The sequence below is a fragment of the Centruroides sculpturatus genome, unplaced genomic scaffold (genome assembly GCF_000671375.1).
Source record: "Centruroides sculpturatus isolate CEXI.00-Female unplaced genomic scaffold, Cexi_2.0 scaffold238, whole genome shotgun sequence".
Classification (NCBI taxonomy): domain Eukaryota; kingdom Metazoa; phylum Arthropoda; class Arachnida; order Scorpiones; family Buthidae; genus Centruroides; species Centruroides sculpturatus.
The window spans coordinates 535,478-559,551 of NW_019384806.1; the positions used below are offsets into that span (position 1 = coordinate 535,478).

The following is a 24,074-nucleotide window of genomic DNA, read 5'->3' on the forward strand; positions in this document are numbered from 1 at the left end:
AGAATAAACTGTAAAGTAAGTTAACTGGTTAATTTTAGGCAGTTAAAATTTTATCTGTATTCTAATGAAGAAACAAGATGGCTAGCATTAGTTCTGATTCCAATGTGATGTCCTTTATTTAGACAATTTAAGCAAAGTTTATTGCAATCTGACAGACTATTTTGAAAAGGATGAAATCCTCTACTACCGGTAATTGTAAATTTAAAGAATTGATTTTGATTTAAAAGCAGGTTTTGCATTCATTGACAGAGTTAAATGAATCTTATTTTATATAACATAATAATGTTCAAATATTGTGGATAAGTATCGCCCAAATCTACTAACAAAGGGAACCCGGAAGGTTGTTATCAATTTTGACAAAATTTTGTGGATGTTTAGTACTTATTCATACTTAAACTCTGCCAAAGCCACAGGATCCACTATTCAGGCATTCTGGAGAAAATCACAAAGTTTTTTTAGAACTATTAATAGAAGTGTGATTCATGGAGTGGTGTGATTAGTTAAGGCGTTGATTGAAGAGCATTAATATGTGGGTTTGAATCCCATATAAGATAAAATGTTTTTTTACATTTATAATTTAATCTTATTGTTATTAAATTTGTTATGTACAGTTTCTAAAGTCATAGAAAATTTATTTTTTTATTTTGGTCATTCCATCCATTTTTAGAAAATACATATGACATAATCACATTTCGTATTGTTTAACATACTATAGGTTCTTATACATATTAATATATTTATATTACATTTGAAATGTAAAGATACGAAGATATTGTAATAAGTAACTCAACATCAGCCATACTCTTTCCAGCAAAAAATATATTCTATATACTGTATATAATATATTAGTAGGTAGCTAGTCCTAATCTAATCACAAAAGAAAACTAGACAAAGATTATACACTGTGCCTGGATGGTTCAGTTTTACCAGAGAGGTAAGGGTGCTACTAGAATTTGTCAGGTAGATATAGAAAGGGAAGCGACCAAAGTTGATAGGTAGGATACTCTCTTTTCATTCGCTAGTGACCTAAATGATGGACTGTATAAATAAAACCATACAAGGCGTATCAACTAAATAAACGGATGAAAGGATGCCTAGTGTTCGATTAATTGCACTTCATAGTGCTTGAGCAATCGAAAAAGAATTTAATGAAGTTTGTTTTTTACCCTCTGTTGTTCAAACAAATTGTAAAGATTGTGCAAATAAAGTAGCAATAATTATTTGTGCACGGTGCACTGAACCATTACGTCTTAACTGTTTTTATGATAAATACCACCTAAAATGTTATATTCTTATGAAATCATAATTGTAGTAAACCATAAGTATTTATTGCATGTATATTTTTTGTTCCAAAAACTTTAAATTGTTCAAAAATACTTTTTGAATTTCCTGATATAAAGAATAATAAATTTAAAGTTCAATAATTAAAAATGGTATAAAAATTGTATATAACAAATTTAATAACAGTAAGATTAAGTTATAAATGTAAAACAAAAAAAAGATAATAGATTTATCTCATATTGGATTCTAACCCAGATAGTAATGCTCTTCACGCAATGCCACACGATGAACACGTCAATGGTGCTTCTGCATACATATTAATAGTTGTAGAAAAACTAATTAATTGTGATTTTTCTCAGGAATAACTGAATAGTGGGTCCTGTGGCTTTGGAAGAGTTTAAGTACAAGTAAATAGTACACATCCACAATATTGGTGATGACAAACTTCCAGGTTCTCCATGTAAGATATATTTCTGTCTTCACTTTAGCCCATGCTTTCAACTTGCTCATTTTTCATACTTCTATCTTATTTAATTAATTAATCCCTCTTGGTAATATAACTGTACAATAAGAATTTTTCAAATAACTGGCTATTAGCTTTCTGCTTAGTCAAAGTGGCTTGTATAGCAAATGTAGCCCTATTCTTTATCTTTGAGACAAGATTAAATTTATTTCATAGATAAAAAAAATTCTAAAATAAAACTTCTCTGGAAATCAGGCTATACTACAATGTGCAAAAATTCATTACAGTGAGTGATTGGTTATGAACAAATCGGATAATGAGCACTTTTGTGAAAGACTTATGTTCCGACAACAAACACCTCACAGAACAAACACATGAGGAAGTGACATAAAATAATGAATACCAATTGGTCTTTCCTTGTCTTCGGGCAACAATTCGAAACTTTTCAGAGCACGGGAGACGTCGATATCAATGCTCAAGCAAGTATATACTGATGGGATAGTATTCCTCCAAACATTGAAACTCTCCCTTGTTATTCCGGCCTTTTATTTTTCTGACAGAAACAATTCTTCTATAGTATTTGCAAGACTGTTGGGTGGGCACTTGTTTTGTGTCATTTTTAATTTCAAAAGGTGAGAGTGTAATAGCAAAGGTAGAGAGTGGACAGATGATGTCTGATGTTACTAGGCAGTATGGCTTGAACAGGTCTACAGTAGGCACAATCTTATCTAAGAAAGATACAGTATAATCAAGAAGACTCAAGCAGCTTAAGGAGTAACAAAAATCACATCTGAGAAATAAAGAACATTGAAGCACTCAAACAGATATGACGACAGAAGAATGCCAAGAATGAAGAACATTAAGAAACTCGGTGAGATATGTTTTCTTCTGAAAAAGAGGATTAATGCCGATATCTGCTATTAAAGATCTTTTGAAAAAGTGGGAGGATGTCAGAACAATGGTTTTAGAATGGCATCCAAACCAGATTGAGGATAATAGGCTTGGGGATTTCTACAATGACAATGCTATTAATTATTAATTCTGAAAAATCCTGAAGAAGAGAGAAGAGCAATTGACATTAGACAGATTCTTTAACCCTCACAAATGGAAAAAACATGACTAATAAAAATGCAAGACTGTGTATATATGTATTTATGTTATTACATATAAGTAAACATAGTAAGAAAGTATATATTTTTTATTTTTTGAGGTCTCCAGAAAAAATTAATCAAATTCCCATAACCAATTATCGATTTACCATAGGTTTTTAATGAACAATTTGGTTAGCGAACAAAGTCTTGGAACAGATTATGTTCGTTAACCGATCACCCACTTGTACTTTGATATTCACTCAGCTGACTTTTCGGGGGGGAAATGTTTTCATTCTACTTCTAAGACCTGCTTCAGTTGAAAATTTTTTTAAACAGAATGGAACTTCTAACTTTTTGATATTTTAATATGTGAAACGCAGAAGAATTTATGTGTAAATTCAAAATTAAAATCTAGAATTGACTAATGTGTCCAAGTTTAAAAGTTATAAAATTGTTTTTCATAATGGCATATTAAAGACAGTCTGCCACACTTGTGTAATGCACCTCTTCTCTTCAGTTTATACATTATCCCTTCTTCTCTTCTTTAAAAGTCTATAATACTTTGAATTGGTCCATGTTTGCCGTCGTTCTAACTAATGTAGTACATTTTAAATTGGGTTTAACTTCCTCCTTTCCTGCAAAACTTTTCACCTAAAGCAGGTCTTAGAAGTAGACTGAAAATGTGTGTTTTTCAGAAAAGTCAGCTGGGTGAATATTAAGGTAGTGAATTTTTGTAAAAACAATTCTGTAGTGTAAATAGTAGCTCAAGCATTATCCTTAATCGATGAAAAATTTAACAAATCTACCAGATTATTTTGAAATGGAAGCAGAAATTGGGCATTTCTGCCTTCTCAATGATGGTGAAACAGTCTTCACACAATTATTATATAATTCTTCTAATTATTTACTAGATTGCTCATATATTCTGATAAATTCAAGAGGTTACATTTAGCAATATTGTTCAGGTTATCCTTTCAGCATGTTTGTTTCTCTTGTTTGGATGTACTCAATCCTACAACTAATTACAGCCAGAATCTTACCTCCTAAATTCTATAAAGAAATGCAATAACATATCTTAACATTAAGTCATTTAGTTATTAATTTTAAAATATGACAGTTTTATAGCTTAAAAAATTGATGGCGATTAGCCTAGCTTGACACATTTTGCATTGGTGTATCATCTTGCTAGACATTAAAAGAACATAGTTCTCAATTTTCATATTTATAGTATGATTCTGAACATAACAATTACATTATCATAGAGCACAGTAGCAGTTGATAATAAAACTCAGCCATACATGTAATGTTAAAGTGCCAACTTTGACCTTTAATATCTCCACAACCAATATACCAATTTGGATGAAATTTAAAATAATTAATTTCTACAATAAGTATTGTAAATGTGTTAACTTCTGAATAAATTTGTTGGATCGTTTTCGATTTACCCCATTGGCATTTTCTTGTCTGGATTTACAAGAGAGAATAGTGACACTGAACTACTGAACAATCTAGGAGTCTGCATATGTTTAATGGCTCATTTGAGAGCTGACTTCCTCCTGTTTGCTCTTTAGAAGGTTTTATTTCAGAATATTGAGTATATATAAAATAATTATATAATACAGTGGGTGATCAGTTAACAAACATAATCCGCTCTAAGACTTTGTTCGTTAGCCGATTATCGATTTACCATAGATTTTTATGGGAATTTGATTAATTCGTTCTGGAGACTCCCAAAAAATAAAAAATATATACTTTCTTACTACGTTTATTCATATGTAATAATAAAAATACATATATACACGGTCTTGCATATTTATTNAGCTACAATTTATTTCGTGTTATTTATTTCTGTGTTTGTTATATCTACGGAGATTCGAGAGACTCTATGTGGTGATTTCTTGTAACAATGAACGAATCAAAAGACGAGATAAGATTAACAAGAACATTTATTAGCTTACATACATCCGACTTGGATTTTACACACGTTGAGAAATTATACCCCGACTTACGCGAATTCGACTTACGCTGTTATTGCTCGGTCCCACCTATCGCGTAAGTTCGGGGTATTACTGTACACATGAAGAGATTTTTGACATTTCGAATCTTTTCGTGTTAACCTAACACTGCTTAAAGAAGCTCAAATGATTTAATTTTTTACTAAAAATTCCAGCAATTATAAATTATTTCTGGCATTTTCTTTCTTAAAGCATACTCTTATCAAATTTTGGTGTTTTGTGGATTTCTTAAGCAGGCAATATGCAAGATGTGTTCGAAATGTTCCAGAAATGGATAGTTAAATTTAAAAAATATCAATGATACAATTTCTGTGATTGTATCTTTGATGGTAGATGTTTGAGTTATAGAAATTATTATTTATTTAAATATATTTTTGTAATTAAAAGTTTTTTATTTTATTTAAACAGTGATTCATATCCAATGTTACTGGTAGCAAACAAAGTGGATTTAATTCATTTGAGAAAAGTGACGGAAGATCAAGGACGCGACTTGGCTGCCCAATTAAAGGTATAATAATATGTTTTATAATACAGTACAATATGATGTATCGTAATTTGTGATCAACTCAATTGGTAAGAATTAGTAATACCACAAAGCCTATTTAAAGTATGTCTATCTAGATATTAAATGAATAAATAGCATAACTATTTAAATAAGCAATATTCTCAGATATGACTTTAAATATACTCAAAAAATAAAGGTGTGTTTAAAGTTCAAAGGCAATGCGGTGGTACAATAGCAGAGTTCTACTATATTCACTGTTCTCTGCTCTTCAAGACATGCACTTTTGGTCTAGTGAAATGACTCCAAAGTTGAATGATGTTCAACTTTGATGCCAATGCCACACCATGCCAAGTCAGTTGCTAGTCAGAGTTTGACTATAAACCAATGTGTTTGTTGGCCCCAGCTGCAAATGGCTCCTTGAGACTCCATCCTGCCATCAAATTATATACTGACCTTAAGAGTTATCCAGATAAATAGTACAGTAAGGCATTCCAGATCCAGAAATGCATCTCATTTAGATTTCCTTAATGTATTATGGATTTGTTTTGATTAGGATGTCATAGCCTATCTCTCATTCATGCATGTTGACCCGACTGTAGATCCAGTCTGTATAAAATGGTTGAAAAGTCAGTCTGGTCATATGTTCGGATGCTATATGTCAAAACAAAATGGCAGTCAATGTCAAACATTCAGTAGGATGTCACCAAGTATTATCATCGCTCTTGAAGGTTTAACAGACATCCATTCTTGTTTCAGTATTATCTTTAAAAATCTCTGGCATGGCTTTGATCAGTTCTTTATAATTCAGCACACGTCTTACAAATGACATATGCACCTTTATTAAATTTATGTATCACATTTTCTATTTTCAGATCTCTTACATTGAGACAAGTGCCAAAGATCCACCACTCAATGTGGATGCTGCCTTCCACGAAGTAGTTCGAATCATAAGGTCAGTTAATTATTAAATCGGTTTTCCATTAACGTTACCCATTAGAAAATGATAATTACTTACGAATTTACAGTTACTGGCAATAATAATTAATGTGCTTGTCCCTTTAGAAATTTGCCGCCGCAGACCGATAAAAAGCGCCGCCGTGAATGGTGGAAAAATAGAAAATGCGTTCTTCTCTAGCGTAACGTCGATTTTAAATCCGGAGAAAAATTACGTTTTCGTGTGGAATGTTAAAAGTTGAAAACGAAATGTTATTCTGTCATTCGTGCGAAATCGTAAAAATGAAATTTATTTAATACAGAGTGAAGCAAATATTTTTTAATATTAATAAGAATTTAAATAATAGTTTTTATACATCAGTGAAAGGGTGAAATGAAGTATAGAAGCAATAGTTTTATTACTCATGATTTAAGCTTAATTTTTCTTCAATTGCTTTGCATTATTTTGTAATAACGACAGCTGAAATTTTGTGTACTGCATTTCATCTCATCTTTGCAAATGGGTAGTTTTACAGATTGATGAGGCAGTTTTTTCTGAAACAAACTGTCATAATGTGTAGAATGCACTCCATAATGCATGTGAAATACATGACATTGGTTCATTTTGCACTATATGTCTGGTGGAGTATTTGGAGTAAGTTCTTACTCCATATTCGTTGGCATCCTGAATAGTGACTGTCATCTTAATACACATGTGATACTGGACAAATGCCTAGATATGTAGACATATGGACAGTTTGGTAGCAGCTCAATGGTGCACCAACTCATTTCTGGGAAGTCGTGCATCGGTGGCTTTCAGAGAAGTTTGACATTCAACAGATAGGGATGGCTAGATGATCGAGTCAATTAAGTTATCAGCCTTCTGCTCCAGGGCACTCTGGATCAAATTTGGGGTCGTTAACACCAGTAATTTTTCACTGATCTGTCTTGATACGTTAAGACTCTGCCATTCAGCCAAAAATGGAAAAAGAAAGCATCAACCGGCAGTGCCATGCAATTTGTTGGTGAGTTTCAGATGCAAATGCAAGAGGCTTTTAGGATGGTGACACCAAGTATTCTACCTGCTGCCATAAATGTTGCCAAAGGCAGTTATGTACGCTACAGCAAAATATAAAGAAAAATCAAAAATCCAAAAACTCTTCAGACAAAATTATATTTGGATTGGTCACGGACTCCTGCCTCACCAATTGGCTCTCTAACTTCTCTAAATATGATGCGCCAGCATCAAAACATTTGCTTCTGAATCATTAAACAAATTTATAAATGTCTGAGGCAACTGTTCAAAATTAGTCAGAGAGAAGGAAATATAAAGATTACATTCCTAAGTGTATAGGAATACTGTATATATATTTGTTTAAAATGTTGTAACATTGAAGGATTTGGTTTGATTTTAAAGGATTAACTGAAGAATATCCTGGTTATAGATTTCTTTATTTTGCATATGAATATGAATGTTCATATGTGTAGGTGTCAGAACTATCGTAATATCATGTTATACATATTAAATGTACATATTTTATATAACTATTCAAATGGAATTTTACATGTGTGTTATCTTATGTTACAATATATTTATTTTGGTTTGACAATTAATGTTATAATAATTTCAAAACCAAAAATTCTTAGTGTCTCACTCTAATAGTATGACAGTTTGCTTACCAAGTATAGTGCATAAACATGACAATATGCAATTGCTGCATTGTTCTTACACACCTTTTAGTTACACAAAATTAAAGTAAACTTAAGCATTAACAATTTATGCTGTTTATTCTGTTATTTCAATGTGAATTCCAAAATCCAAGATTTGTGTGTATCAAATCTTGGAAATTTAGGATCAACAGGATTTGAACAGGATTCTGGGATTTCAATTTCTTGTAAGTGATAAAATTCCAATAATAATCTTTTGATATCAACATTGTCTTTTATATACACATGATTTAAATGGTCTTTTATATACAGTGGTACCTTGACTTTAGCTACCCCGACTTACGCGAATCCGGAGTTACGCGATTTTCAAATCTTGTCGATTCATCTTTTGTTTGAGCACCACGCAACTCTTGATTGCTCATTCCCTCCACACTATTGTTCAACTTACATGTTCGGACGCGTCGTGTGGAATTGACACATAGCTACAATTTATTTCGTGTTATTTATTTCTGTGTTTGTTATATCTACGGAGATTCGAGAGACTCTATGTGGTGATTTCTTGTAACAATGAACGAATCAAAAGACGAGATAAGATTAACAAGAACATTTATTAGCTTACATACATCCGACTTGGATTTTACACACGTTGAGAAATTATACCCCGACTTACGCGAATTCGACTTACGCTGTTATTGCTCGGTCCCACCTATCGCGTAAGTTCGGGGTATTACTGTACACATGAAGAGATTTTTGACATTTCGAATCTTTTCGTGTTAACCTAACACTGCTTAAAGAAGCTCAAATGATTTAATTTTTTACTAAAAATTCCAGCAATTATAAATTATTTCTGGCATTTTCTTTCTTAAAGCATACTCTTATCAAATTTTGGTGTTTTGTGGATTTCTTAAGCAGGCAATATGCAAGATGTGTTCGAAATGTTCCAGAAATGGATAGTTAAATTTAAAAAATATCAATGATACAATTTCTGTGATTGTATCTTTGATGGTAGATGTTTGAGTTATAGAAATTATTATTTATTTAAATATATTTTTGTAATTAAAAGTTTTTTATTTTATTTAAACAGTGATTCATATCCAATGTTACTGGTAGCAAACAAAGTGGATTTAATTCATTTGAGAAAAGTGACGGAAGATCAAGGACGCGACTTGGCTGCCCAATTAAAGGTATAATAATATGTTTTATAATACAGTACAATATGATGTATCGTAATTTGTGATCAACTCAATTGGTAAGAATTAGTAATACCACAAAGCCTATTTAAAGTATGTCTATCTAGATATTAAATGAATAAATAGCATAACTATTTAAATAAGCAATATTCTCAGATATGACTTTAAATATACTCAAAAAATAAAGGTGTGTTTAAAGTTCAAAGGCAATGCGGTGGTACAATAGCAGAGTTCTACTATATTCACTGTTCTCTGCTCTTCAAGACATGCACTTTTGGTCTAGTGAAATGACTCCAAAGTTGAATGATGTTCAACTTTGATGCCAATGCCACACCATGCCAAGTCAGTTGCTAGTCAGAGTTTGACTATAAACCAATGTGTTTGTTGGCCCCAGCTGCAAATGGCTCCTTGAGACTCCATCCTGCCATCAAATTATATACTGACCTTAAGAGTTATCCAGATAAATAGTACAGTAAGGCATTCCAGATCCAGAAATGCATCTCATTTAGATTTCCTTAATGTATTATGGATTTGTTTTGATTAGGATGTCATAGCCTATCTCTCATTCATGCATGTTGACCCGACTGTAGATCCAGTCTGTATAAAATGGTTGAAAAGTCAGTCTGGTCATATGTTCGGATGCTATATGTCAAAACAAAATGGCAGTCAATGTCAAACATTCAGTAGGATGTCACCAAGTATTATCATCGCTCTTGAAGGTTTAACAGACATCCATTCTTGTTTCAGTATTATCTTTAAAAATCTCTGGCATGGCTTTGATCAGTTCTTTATAATTCAGCACACGTCTTACAAATGACATATGCACCTTTATTAAATTTATGTATCACATTTTCTATTTTCAGATCTCTTACATTGAGACAAGTGCCAAAGATCCACCACTCAATGTGGATGCTGCCTTCCACGAAGTAGTTCGAATCATAAGGTCAGTTAATTATTAAATCGGTTTTCCATTAACGTTACCCATTAGAAAATGATAATTACTTACGAATTTACAGTTACTGGCAATAATAATTAATGTGCTTGTCCCTTTAGAAATTTGCCGCCGCAGACCGATAAAAAGCGCCGCCGTGAATGGTGGAAAAATAGAAAATGCGTTCTTCTCTAGCGTAACGTCGATTTTAAATCCGGAGAAAAATTACGTTTTCGTGTGGAATGTTAAAAGTTGAAAACGAAATGTTATTCTGTCATTCGTGCGAAATCGTAAAACTATTAAAAAAAAAAAAAAAAAAAAAATATTGGTAGTCAATTCTAAATTGTTGTTGCCTACAGTTGCTTTGTGGTATATACAATATATATACTGTATGTATTTGTGCATATCTGTTTCACGTTTTCCATTCGATTATCGAATGACGACAATACGTTCCTGTAAATAATTTAGTTGCAGAATGAATTTACGATGTAAAAAATTTCCAAACGTGGGAAACCAATTCAGGAGATTTCATTTTGAAATTGTTAATTGACGAGATGCTAAATCAAAATATTTTCCTTTTTTATTTTTATTTTTTTTTTTCATTTTTAATTGTTAAGCATAATACGGTTGTAATTATAGTTATGTACGAGGACATGATGTTCCGCGTGTTGATGGAGGATGAGATTTTACAAATTTGAAATTGCAGCCACGAGCGCAAGTTTTTTGCCTACCAAGGATTGCTTTATCAGTTAGCTTACGACGAAACAGTCCCGCAGAGTTAGAGAACGGCATGTGCTAAATTTTATAGCCTCTTGATAGCGATTAACATTCAGAATAACCAAAGTTATTAATATCCTGTCATTTTCATTCGTCTCCGTTGATTGGTACGGCAAAAAACTTAAATTTCAAACGGATAAATATCTAATGTAGTAACTCTATCAAAGATATCGAGTACCAAAGGCAATTTTCGTTTACTAATAGCATCGCAAAAGGCGGACGAGCGGGAAGAATTTCATTGACACAGTTTTGGACATCACAATATCTAGATAATCATTTGCATTTTGTAAATACTGGTTCTAGTGCCATACCAGTACCTTCTGCGAAGGAAATTAGTTTATTGTATATCTATATACCATTTCAGAATGTGATGGTGTGTTTTATTTGGCTTTTTGCCAGAAATTTCTTACTGAAATATACTGTGTGTATGATTATTCATTTTATATACTTCTGTGATTTAAAGGCCATCTATTCTAATTAGTCGTTATTTTGCCGAGAGTAATCCATATGTTTTCGACGTTAAACGATTCTTTCAAAGAGATAAATTCCATTTTCTATCGTGATCCTCTCGTTGCAGCTGAATTAATGTATGTGTTGATTACTGTTGTAATCATGTGAAATTTTCTGTATTTTGAAAGAAAGAACTTATAATGAATATAAATTTCTTTACAAAATGTCGTGTGATGATTATTTCATTTATGTTTACACCTTAACATTTTTTATATTGAACAATATCATTTACAGTAGACAGATAATGAAGGAAATCGAGTAACTATGTCATTATCTGTGTGATATATCTACTGCCCTGAGTTTGGTTCTGCTCTGAATCCTTCTGATTTCTTGAAAGTTGTGAACTGAATTGTGTTGCGGAAGAAATTAGATTATAAAAGATGAAATATGACAAGTATGCGTTCTCATTAATGCATCTATCTACCTTACATCTCAAACCAGCCCTTAGTTCGGAGGTAGTCCACCTGCATATGTAGGACTCTGCCCCTCTCCACTTGGCCATCCCATTGTGGACCCGGCCATATCCATTATTAGCTTGCAAAAAAGGCAGTTTTAGAAAAACCAGCTTTTAATTTTTTAGAACACTTTCTGGAGCTGTTAAACTGGACTACTGTATCTTCAATTATTTTATGCAGTGGATGTTTACTCCTGATATAAAGCAGAGTAAGACATTTTTGCTCAGACTGCTCTGGACAAACTAAGGATTTTTGGCTTTTGATTGGATTCGTGTTTGCTTTTTGGTCGGAGTTATGATTGGTTTATGTCACGTTTTTCACAAATTTCCTCTAGGAGGAGGGTTAACACAATGACTGTTGTACAAACTTCTTTAAATAAGTAAAATACAGAATTAACTCATAAATTTGTTCTAATTGGGTTTTTCAATGTCCAGTGGATGAAGCCACCAAATGCTAGTAGTATTTTTGTCTTGCCAATGGGCTGACTACCTGGAGTTTTCTGGGTTTTCCTTACCTGCCTAATTCCTAAATGGGACTTAAAAATCCTATGGGCAATCCACCCATGTGTTAATAATTCTAATCCACGTTTTGTATAATTTTCAATAACTTGATGTTTGTTTCTTATTGTCTGAAAGCAAACAATTTATTTGTGATTGTTGTATTGTTTTCTTCTGACATCATACAGATACAATTAATTATTTAATTAAACTGCCAAAGAATTTTCACAAACTCTCAATTGTTCATAATAACAATAATATCTGCCACGTTTAAGTGAATTGAATATTTGGCTGTAATATGCATTTCAAAAAATACTAAAATGTCCTCTACGGGTACAGCCCAAGCCACTGTTTTGATGTCAATGGAACCGGTTTTGAAAGACGGGCAAAAAGTTAAATCGGTGAAGTCGATGCTAAAGATCCAATACACCTACTCCAGCTAGAGTATTTGGAAAAATAATAAGGGAAAATATGCACTCGGGTGCAACTAGGCTGGGTTCATATTGGATCCATTCACTACCCGAAAAAAGGACTAGACTGCGTACTTTACTACGTCTGCAAGATATACACAACCAATAGCAGGAAGAAACAATTACAGAAGCTTTGAGATATGAGAGTGCATCCAAAGAAATAGGAGAGCAGAAAGTGTCTTTTCAACCAATTGTCAATTGTCTATGTTCCTGACCATGAGCTAAACCTGAAACTTTGAAGATGGTGAGCCAATAGCAAGTTGCCAACCTTCTCACCTTCTGTAATGAAAATCTAAACAGATCTGAAACTATTTGAGTTCCCCTAAATATCTTTGCACCAGGTACAATGCATACAAAAAAATATTAGTCTTGACAATCTGGAGAAACAAAATTTTCTGTTTGGAGTGTCAATGGTCTCAGAATATGAACAAAAGTTAAATTTTCTCCCTAAATTCCCCATTCTGCTATTTTCCCAAATAGAATAACGGGACAAATAATACAGCATAATTCAACAAAAGATCACAAAACTATTTCAGTGCCATCTATCAGCAGAAAATATAAGCTTTTATTTGAAGTATTATTTTACCAGTCCTACATATATTTAGCAAAATATATGTTTCTTTAGGTTTTCTCCCAAATAATTAAATTTAAATTTATAATCGAAAGAGTTAGGAAAAAAAACAGTTAAAAAAAAAGGACAGGTTAGTAGTCGTATCGCCATCTATGGGGAAAGAATAGAGTATGGTCTTGTTTTCATAATAATAATAATAATAATCAGCGTTTACATTAGTAGTCAGAATTAATGCTTAAAAACATTTCTTAAATCGTTTTAAACAATATAATAAAAATAATTTATTAAAAACATATTAAATTTCGAAACTCGAAAATTAAATAAGTAGAAAAAAAACTTTTTTTATCCACAGATGGCGCTAAGACAATTGAAATTTTTCATAATTTTGTCGCAAAACAGCAACATGCTGTTGATTTATAATATAAAAATTTACGTATTTTGTTAAAGCTTTTAAATAAAAAATTACTTTGTTGGAATTATTTAAATAAACTGTCGTATTTGCCATTAATTAACAGGATTATTACAGATTTCTTCGGCTTTGTCAATTTTACTGTAGTTCTTACTGTGCTCACTAGGGGCGTACCATTCGGATGAGAAAGCAGACGAAAATTAAAAGTAATAACTTTTAGACTGAAACTAAACAGAAAGACACCCAAAATAGCACTAAAGTTATTTAAAACATTATTTTTAAATAATAAAGCGCATGAAAGCAAGTTTAAAAAAAATCGGTCACGTGTCGTATCATGCACGAATGGGGTCTGACTTAATTAGCATTTACAATTTTTTAAATAAAACTAATCCTACTCTCAAAATTAAACTTTTTCGCATTTTAAAATAATTAATAATATAAAAAACGTTTTTAAAGAATATCTCTTAACAGATGGCGCCAAACGCAATTTCAAAGCGTGGCCTGGAAAGTTACACAACTCGTAACTGGAAATTTTTTACAATGTTTTGCTACGCACACTAATTAATAATAAATTATTATTTTATTCAAATTTATCTTTTAAATACAGATGTATTTTTATTATTATTATGAGCACAACTTCAAACTATGTAACAAATTTCTCACAAAATAGTCTAGACGCTCATGCCCAACTAGCTCATACGAGACATGTCTATAGAATATTTTACCGCTAATTGTGAAAGAAAGAAAAAAACTTTTGCCGCTATTTTCGAATCTGTTAATTAATACAGTATATACTGTGCTGTATTATTAATACAATATAATCAGAATTTTCACGTGTATGCACTTGCTCGTGTTGAGTCTGGTTGAACCTATGTTATGCATGAAAATTGCACTCGGTAGCTGCAAATAAAGAATGCTCTAGAAAATCCCTTATGTAGAGAAAGAGGTCGCTCTGTTTCTATGGGCAATTTTCAAAATAATAGTCTATTAAAAAGAGTATAGTCTACATGGCTAGTGAGAACTGACTGTTACTTCAACACACGGACAATCTGCCAAGAGAAAGAAGTGCTTACTGGAAGGACTATAATGTGAAATTTGAGCATATTTAGGCGGTTTTCTTGAGTCTTTCTGCCCTGTGGGCACTAAGAGGGACTCTTTTAGCAAGCCCGCAACAGGGTGGCTGAATGTTGAGGGACGGGGACCTGGGGATCCCGGGTTCCCCAGGGCGTTAGGCTGCCACCTTGACCGCTCGGCTATCCAGCCGTCCACGTTTAGATGTTAGAAACGAGAAAACCAGGACCAACTACTATTGGTTTTATCCACTCGACTACTGGTGGACCACACCTAATTGTAATTGAATAAATTAAGGTTTTAATTGACTGATTAGTTTATTAGTTAAAGCTCCATTACATCAGCACATTAAAGCTACGTAGCGTTCCAGAATTACATTTATTACGAACGGGCCTGTTCTTTAATGCAATCGAGTAGCGTAATAAGGAACGGTACCACGATGTATCATTTATATACAAATCAGAGCATATTGCGTATAATATGTTTCTTTCTGTATTTCAATTGAAACTGGGATGTTGCAAAGCAAATAAAAATCATATAGGGTCACATCGACTACATTGAAAATAAGTATTAAGATGAAGCGACATAAACATAGAATCAGGAAAAATTTAATCGTTTAATGCATGGCTAGCGAAAGATAAAGATTTTCGACACTAGACGATGAAATACAGTATTAACGTTCGATTGAAGTAACTGAAGCATTAAGCATAAAATTACTAATTTTTACTTTAATTTTTTTCAATACGTTAAAAGCATAACTAGGAAACTTCGCGTCACTTATAATATTAAACTGGGTTTAAGTTCTTCTAGCGTACATCAAATGGTGCCATTGCTAACGTGGATATGACGTTAGTTTGATGCCATTTTGCTGCATCTTTTATGCTCCACACAACATTTTTAATCCAGCTCTACCTTTCCACGAATGTACTTCAATATCCGAAAAAACATAAAAATGAAAGACAATTTTCATATCTAGTCATAGAGTGTTAAGTACTGATTTTTAATCTATAATTATTTATGCTAATTAAATGAATTAGTATTAAATATTTTATTACGCTTCTATGATTGTTCATTGACATGAAAAATTGAACCGGAATAAGTCTGTTTCGAGTGGTAGCAGGTGAATCAATGCGAGCTGTTTTTAATCTTTCTTCCCCGTGGGTACTAAGAAGGCGTTTAACAAGCCCACTGTGAATTTAGACTTGATAAAAATGCCAGAATTTATAATGCGCTCATCTCACATAATTTATTATGAGTGGTGTAGGAGGGTCTTAACATATCAGGCACGGATTGCCCATTAAAACTTTCCCGGGATTTTTTTACTCGTCCAGATCCCGTGTTCCTCAGAGCGGTAGGTTGTCACCTTTAATTAACTGGGCGACCATCCACTCATCATAGAGAATCGATGTTTAAAGAAGTAACTTTGATATAATTTGCGTACCAAAATTTAACTATAATCAGGCTTTATCACAGAGGCCAGCAGGAGGAATTTTGATTTACGGAAGCCCCAAAAATATTTGTAACAAATCATTCATTTTAATTGACTTCCTTGTTTATTAAGAAGGATCTTTTATATCATTAATTAAAGCCTTAGAATGGTAAGTTACCCTTCCCTGTTGGCTTCTGAAAAGCCCTAATAATAAATAATGAATTAAGTTAACTCAAAGAAAAAGGGCATTACAAATTAGCCTAGACTTACTTAAAATATCGAACTTCTTTCTAATGTATTGAGAAATTCTTAATTTCCTGAATAAACCACAATATGTAGTTTATTCTGGATAATCTCCATAAAAAAAAATTGAGGAAGTAGTATAATATTTATCCCCATTTGCAATATTCTTGATCTTACCTTTCATCCTATTCATTATAGACTTGTAAATTTGATCACATTGAAAGCAGCAGCAGATTTATAGATTAAATTCAGGAGAAAAGCGTACAAATTTGTTAATTTAAACTTGTTAACTGTAAACACTCATTTTCTCTTCGTTTAGCCAATTAAAGTGAAATTCAGTCATGCGTAAACTGAATGCAAACTTTACTTTGTAATTCGAGAAGATTGAGGAAACTTTAATATAGTTTATATCATTTCCCGTGAGTAGTTTAGAGTGTGGATGATTCATAAAATATCACATCGTGAGATGAATATCAAATGAATGGAAGGAACCAACTTACCACAAAATTAGTGACGTTTCTCACCCCCGTTTTTTTCACTTATAGCCTTTGCTTGATGATTCTTCTTTTTCATATCTTTCTCCTTTTCTTCTTCATCCTTTTGTATCTTCTCTTTCCTAATTTGAAGTCTTGATATCCTGAAAATAATTATTATGCAATTATTGGTGTATTAATTAAGAATCAAAGCACCAGTTTGTTCTGCCAAAAATAGGTTTACAACATTAATAAATCGTATTGTGTACTGGCACAATGAAGTGACGTTTTTCTCAACACTGGGCTAGTTGAATCTTTTATTTAGTTATACTAATGGATGTGAGTAAATTAAAAAAAAAAAAACATTTATTGATTTATCAAACGTATTTCCTGATTACGAAATAAGAGGAAAATGTGCGGAAGGAACACAAGCCGTTGTGGATATCTCTAGGGAGGGTGAGGCTTCCGATAGCCTATTTCTAGGTCAGTTATAATTTCCGACTATACGATAACGCGTACAAGTTCAATAAACTTGTTAAGTGTAAACATATTTTTCACTTAAAACTTTTAAATTAATGCCAAGTTTTATTTTACAATTTTTCTTCTTTTTCTAATTTGCATGTATCCAATTCCTAGTTTATTAAGGCATTCATTTCATTTCTGTATTCTTCTCTGTTATAAGATCATCATCGTTATAATAACGTAACTACAAAGATCTTCAATATCTCTTGTAGTCCGTTCTTTTATTGTTCTTACATTGTTTTTCCTCTTGGTCTGTGTTCCACTTCGACACTTTCCATCCCTAAATTCAATTCAATATCAACAAACATAACTAAAAACATGTTCAGAATATACGTATGAAATAAATTTTCCTTTGAAATTTAAATATTTCAACTTTTAACTTTCATTTGTATACGAACAGAATTCACATACGCTATATAATTTGCAATTATAAAACATACGAAATTTACAGAATTTAAATTATAATGACACAATNCCACCAGTCTTTTTATGGGATATATAATGTCATTTGTTTGAATAAGAATACTTATTGATAAACAACAATAATAATAATTAATTTGGATTTTTTTTGTAGGAAAGTCTATTTAATAGAAATTGTTAGATGTCAAAATGAAAGAACAAAAATAGTGTCTTCATATTTTGTCCTCCTTTTACATCTTTGGGATCTGACAATAGTCTGATGAGGGACATTTTTTTTTATTGTTTTGTTTCTTCTAAGCAGTGATAATTAACTGTTATCCTAGTAATATTTCATCTGTAGCACATATTTTTAATCTATAGGGACTCTAAAGCCTCGAAGAACAGGAAAACTCTGCCAAAGCCCTTATCAGACTATCATTAGATCCAAAAGATGTAGAGAAAGACAAAATATGAAGACACTTTTGTGTTTATTCTACATTTATGATAAAAACAAAAAATAATGTATTCTTTGCAAATCACATTCACAAGATATTCTAATGAGATATTACTACAAGAAATTTAACATATGCTTAAAAGAACATATTAAATTTCTTGCAGTAATATCAAAGAGCATATACAACATGAAATGATGTTTTTATAATTATAAAACTTTTAGTAGCATTTTCAAAGCATTTAAGGCTTTATCGTCAGATTAAACGCATTATTTATTCTATTGTTTTAATGACATTTAAATTCCGTAATGTTTTTTTCTTAGAATTGTTATATTTTAGAACTTTAAACGTGTATACCTGAAGAAATCTTGAGTGCTCCAAAACTGTTAATAAATTTAAATGTCTTCGACTTTGGTTATTGCCATTTTATGGTTTTATTTAAATTTTATATGAAATAGTCATTGTTAATGCCTAAGTTATAACTAGTTGAGTTAAATTATTTAAAAATGTATTATGAAAAATGCAGGGAAGCTTGAGAAAGATGGAAGTTAGTCATCATTTATAATTTATTTTGTATACTAGTACTTTCTATATATTAACAGGACTTATTATACTGGAAAATTATGGATGCAGATATCTAGTCTTACAGTTCAAAATAATGTTCTTTATTTAGTTCACCTGTGAACTAAATAAAGAACATTTCAGTGCACTTGTAGTTAGAATAGTTTGTTCTTGTAAATGCTGATCAGCACTCACATTAAAGAGTTTGTCTCATAAATTGGGAAGAGGGATAAAATATAGCATCTTGTTATACTGAATTCTTGTTCATCAAGTATTCATAAATCAGGATCATGTTAGATGTAGAGTGGTAGTTGGTCACAGGTTTTCACCTCACCAGTGGGCTGGATATGTGAAGTTTTCCAGATTTTCTTCACATATCTAACACCTAAATAGGGGCCAGTTTCCTAATGAAAGTCTTTCCATTGGCAGATCAACTGTTGCATTGCCTTATCTCATCAGTCCAATCTACTTTGTAGGGTCTGTTTAGAAATGATTATTAGTTCACTCACCATGTCTGGGTGCCATTTAAAAGCATTAACTATAATGTTCCTGGTTATACCAGTTTCTACCTGTCTTACTGAACTTCATTGGTGACTTAGAGTGACCGACCAATGATGTAATTCAACACTAATAAGTAAGCGATTAATAAGCATTTCTAAGCATACCCTCTTTGTTGTTCAGAAATGATTGCAGAAACATTATTTTTATTGACATCAACATCTTTGGAATTCTACACATTCTATCTTTGGAGCTATCAAATGTCATAGCAATTTATTATTATTTAAGACCTTTTAATTCCCATCTACAAATGTTGATTTATATGCTTGATTTTCTGGATGTATTTTTATGTAATAATATATAGTTATCATGCTGTTAAAATTATTATTGTTCTAAAACTTACAATTTACCCTTGAAGTTCTGGATACTGCCGGACAAGAAGAGTTCAGTGCAATGAGAGAACAGTACATGCGTAAAGGTGATGGATTTCTTCTCGTCTATTCCGTTACAGACAGGCAGAGCTTTCAGAACATACGTAATTTCCACACACAGATCCTACGTGTCAAAGACCGGTAAGTAATTATTTTTCTTACTTCGGATATTTAGAAAGAACTTTTGAATTAATAAGTGCAAAAAAAGTTAGATCCAATCTACTAAAACCAACAACTTGGTACCTTGAAATTTACTGTCCTCATAATAAACCTTAATTGTTATAGGAATTGAAAGTATAGATGGAGTACTGTATTGGCATTTCATTGATATAAAGAGGATAATAAATTATTCATAATATTTCAGTAAAGCATATAAATAATAGATGTTTCTTATAGTGGACTGGAATTGACTTTTCAGTGATAAAAAATTATTAAAAGAAATATAAATGCAGTATGCTTTCGCTCAAACCTTTCAGTTATTCAGCATACTCACCAGTGTGATCAGCTATGGGAGTTCTGTTTCCACAATAATGTTAGTCATGTCGCACATCCTGTTTACTCTGTTTTAATTTCTGTGTACAGTATTGCATGTCAGCATGTATTATTTTCCACTCACCTACAAACAGGATTGGGATCAAAGGATGACAGGTCACGTCATTTGGGCCTTTAAAGAGTTAAGTTGCATGTATTTTTGATTAGGCCTCCATTCTCCAGAAAAACTGTAATCTATTTCACCAACATGTTAGACAAATCACAGAATTAATGACTATTTTAAATCTATATGATTAATGACTTTGCATTCCACCATTTTAAGATTAGACATGATTAGTGCATTAATTAATCTTGACAGTTTTTAACAGAATTTACTAAACCTATTCTTAAAATCTCAAGATATACTTATCATTTAAAAATCTTCAAGTCGCAGTATTAATGTGTAGAGTCTCGAGTCAACAGCACGGACTTTTTTCGTGTTCTGAAATTTTCACTGGCCGTCTATTAGTTGCTTTGGTCTATAGGTTGGTATTATCAATCAAGTAGGAGAGAGGGGGGTAGCATTTTGTCTGATTACTTAAAAATAATTTAATAAATTCTGATTCAAACTAAAAGCTTCCTTAGATCAAAATAAAGTAACATTCGGAGGACATAATAATTGTATTCGAAAAACAGACAAACCAACACTAACTTTAATGAAATGTTAACGTAGGTATAGCTATGGAACGGTATTGTTTCTAGAGCCTATCAAAATGACAGACTTTTCCGTGGATGTAAAGAATCTTAGATCAAGATAACCTGCCTTCTGTAAAGTTATCCTTATGATTACAAGTTTATTATTTAAAAATCCTGAGAGGACAAAATAAGGAATGCTCTTCCAAAGATTGCTCTAATTGCATGATTCTTATAAATTGATAATTATTTTTAATAACCCTTATCAGCCTCTCATAAACCTTAAATATTACAGGAAGTTTCATTTAATCTGTGAAGCTTAACTATATTAGTATAGACAAATTTTGATTGTGTTTGTAAGTTTGGATGTAGGAGGTAATCTCCGATACTACTCATTTGATTTCAAAAATTCTTTCACCAATATTTAGAATGGACCTTTAGGGTGGACATAGGCTGTATATTATTCCGTTAAACATTCATATAAATTAAAAGATATCATCTAGGTAAGCGTTATATTTTTGGTATCAGCAGGTGGCGAAGGGCAAGACGCGTAAGTATACAAGATAGGTAATCGCGCAGCGCAGTCACGTGGTTGGCGAGATATGCAATGCACGCATCCGAACTTGTATATTATATAGGTGTCAAAATCCCCCCGCAGGGAGAGGGACAAAGTTAAGGCTTACCGTGAAGAACTCGGCTTCTGTTATACTATTTTAGATGCAGTTTTTTGCGTTTTTGATTGCATTTTAATAGGGTATGTCAAGAGAATGTGCACTAAGAAGGGATTTTTCGAAATTCACTCCCACGGGGAGTATTATACATTTATAATAGATACATTTTGAGCCACAGCAACACATGGCAGGGTACAGCTAGTAGAAATATATATTTATAACATCATTTTTCAATATTTATGTCTTAAAGTAAAAATTATTAAATTATGTTTTTCCGGTAGAATGATTATTTACTGATTATGCTGATTATTGGAGAGTTAATCTTCACTTAATGATTAATCTGTGGAGGAGCCAATTAATACAATTAGCAAATCATTAAATGATGTCTCTCTTCTTCAAAGAAATTCTAGAATTAATTGTTAAAACTGAGATAGATTAAATTGAATTCACAAGAACTTGACTATACAAAAAGGCAAATTATAATGAATTGATTCAATTTAACTTCAACTTTATTTAATTTTACAAAAATGATTAATTAATCTGATATAATTTTTTAACTGGAACAATATTAACAAATTAAATTAGATAGATATGAAATTTATTTAATACAGAGTGAAGCAAATATTTTTTAATATTAATAAGAATTTAAATAATAGTTTTTATACATCAGTGAAAGGGTGAAATGAAGTATAGAAGCAATAGTTTTATTACTCATGATTTAAGCTTAATTTTTCTTCAATTGCTTTGCATTATTTTGTAATAACGACAGCTGAAATTTTGTGTACTGCATTTCATCTCATCTTTGCAAATGGGTAGTTTTACAGATTGATGAGGCAGTTTTTTCTGAAACAAACTGTCATAATGTGTAGAATGCACTCCATAATGCATGTGAAATACATGACATTGGTTCATTTTGCACTATATGTCTGGTGGAGTATTTGGAGTAAGTTCTTACTCCATATTCGTTGGCATCCTGAATAGTGACTGTCATCTTAATACACATGTGACACTGGACAAATGCCTAGATATGTAGACATATGGACAGTTTGGTAGCAGCTCAATGGTGCACCAACTCATTTCTGGGAAGTCGTGCATCGGTGGCTTTCAGAGAAGTTTGACATTCAACAGATAGGGATGGCTAGATGATCGAGTCAATTAAGTTATCAGCCTTCTGCTCCAGGGCACTCTGGATCAAATTTGGGGTCGTTAACACCAGTAATTTTTCACTGATCTGTCTTGATACGTTAAGACTCTGCCATTCAGCCAAAAATGGAAAAAGAAAGCATCAACCGGCAGTGCCATGCAATTTGTTGGTGAGTTTCAGATGCAAATGCAAGAGGCTTTTAGGATGGTGACACCAAGTATTCTACCTGCTGCCATAAATGTTGCCAAAGGCAGTTATGTACGCTACAGCAAAATATAAAGAAAAATCAAAAATCCAAAAACTCTTCAGACAAAATTATATTTGGATTGGTCACGGACTCCTGCCTCACCAATTGGCTCTCTAACTTCTCTAAATATGATGCGCCAGCATCAAAACATTTGCTTCTGAATCATTAAACAAATTTATAAATGTCTGAGGCAACTGTTCAAAATTAGTCAGAGAGAAGGAAATATAAAGATTACATTCCTAAGTGTATAGGAATACTGTATATATATTTGTTTAAAATGTTGTAACATTGAAGGATTTGGTTTGATTTTAAAGGATTAACTGAAGAATATCCTGGTTATAGATTTCTTTATTTTGCATATGAATATGAATGTTCATATGTGTAGGTGTCAGAACTATCGTAATATCATGTTATACATATTAAATGTACATATTTTATATAACTATTCAAATGGAATTTTACATGTGTGTTATCTTATGTTACAATATATTTATTTTGGTTTGACAATTAATGTTATAATAATTTCAAAACCAAAAATTCTTAGTGTCTCACTCTAATAGTATGACAGTTTGCTTACCAAGTATAGTGCATAAACATGACAATATGCAATTGCTGCATTGTTCTTACACACCTTTTAGTTACACAAAATTAAAGTAAACTTAAGCATTAACAATTTATGCTGTTTATTCTGTTATTTCAATGTGAATTCCAAAATCCAAGATTTGTGTGTATCAAATCTTGGAAATTTAGGATCAACAGGATTTGAACAGGATTCTGGGATTTCAATTTCTTGTAAGTGATAAAATTCCAATAATAATCTTTTGATATCAACATTGTCTTTTATATACACATGATTTAAATGGTCTTTTATATATAGTGGTACCTTGACTTTAGCTACCCCGACTTACGCGAATCCGGAGTTACGCGATTTTCAAATCTTGTCGATTCATCTTTTGTTTGAGCACCACGCAACTCTTGATTGCTCATTCCCTCCACACTATTG

The 24,074-nt window shown here is 32.0% G+C and overlaps 3 protein-coding genes across 3 annotated transcripts in view; all 3 read left to right on the top strand.

Annotated features, from left to right (window-relative positions):
- LOC111629672 (ras-related protein M-Ras-like) overlaps nt 1-24,074 on the top strand; it is a 30,454-nt gene that overhangs the window by 3,252 nt on the left and 3,128 nt on the right. The window contains exon 2 of the mRNA XM_023373556.1: nt 19,833-19,986. Coding sequence (XP_023229324.1) covers nt 19,833-19,986 — 154 coding nt within the window. The remainder of the gene's footprint in view (nt 1-19,832; nt 19,987-24,074) is intronic.
- Nucleotides 5,261-6,593, top strand: LOC111629673 (ras-related protein M-Ras-like). Its single transcript, XM_023373557.1, has 3 exons — nt 5,261-5,358; nt 6,228-6,307; nt 6,418-6,593. The coding sequence occupies exons 1-3, from the start codon at nt 5,272-5,274 to the stop codon at nt 6,488-6,490; spliced, it is 240 nt and encodes a 79-aa protein (XP_023229325.1). The 5' UTR covers nt 5,261-5,271; the 3' UTR covers nt 6,491-6,593.
- LOC111629674 (ras-related protein M-Ras-like) lies at nt 9,043-11,528 on the top strand. Its single transcript, XM_023373558.1, has 3 exons — nt 9,043-9,140; nt 10,010-10,089; nt 10,200-11,528. Exons 1-3 carry the CDS (start codon nt 9,054-9,056, stop codon nt 10,270-10,272), a joined length of 240 nt encoding a protein of 79 aa, XP_023229326.1. The 5' UTR covers nt 9,043-9,053; the 3' UTR covers nt 10,273-11,528.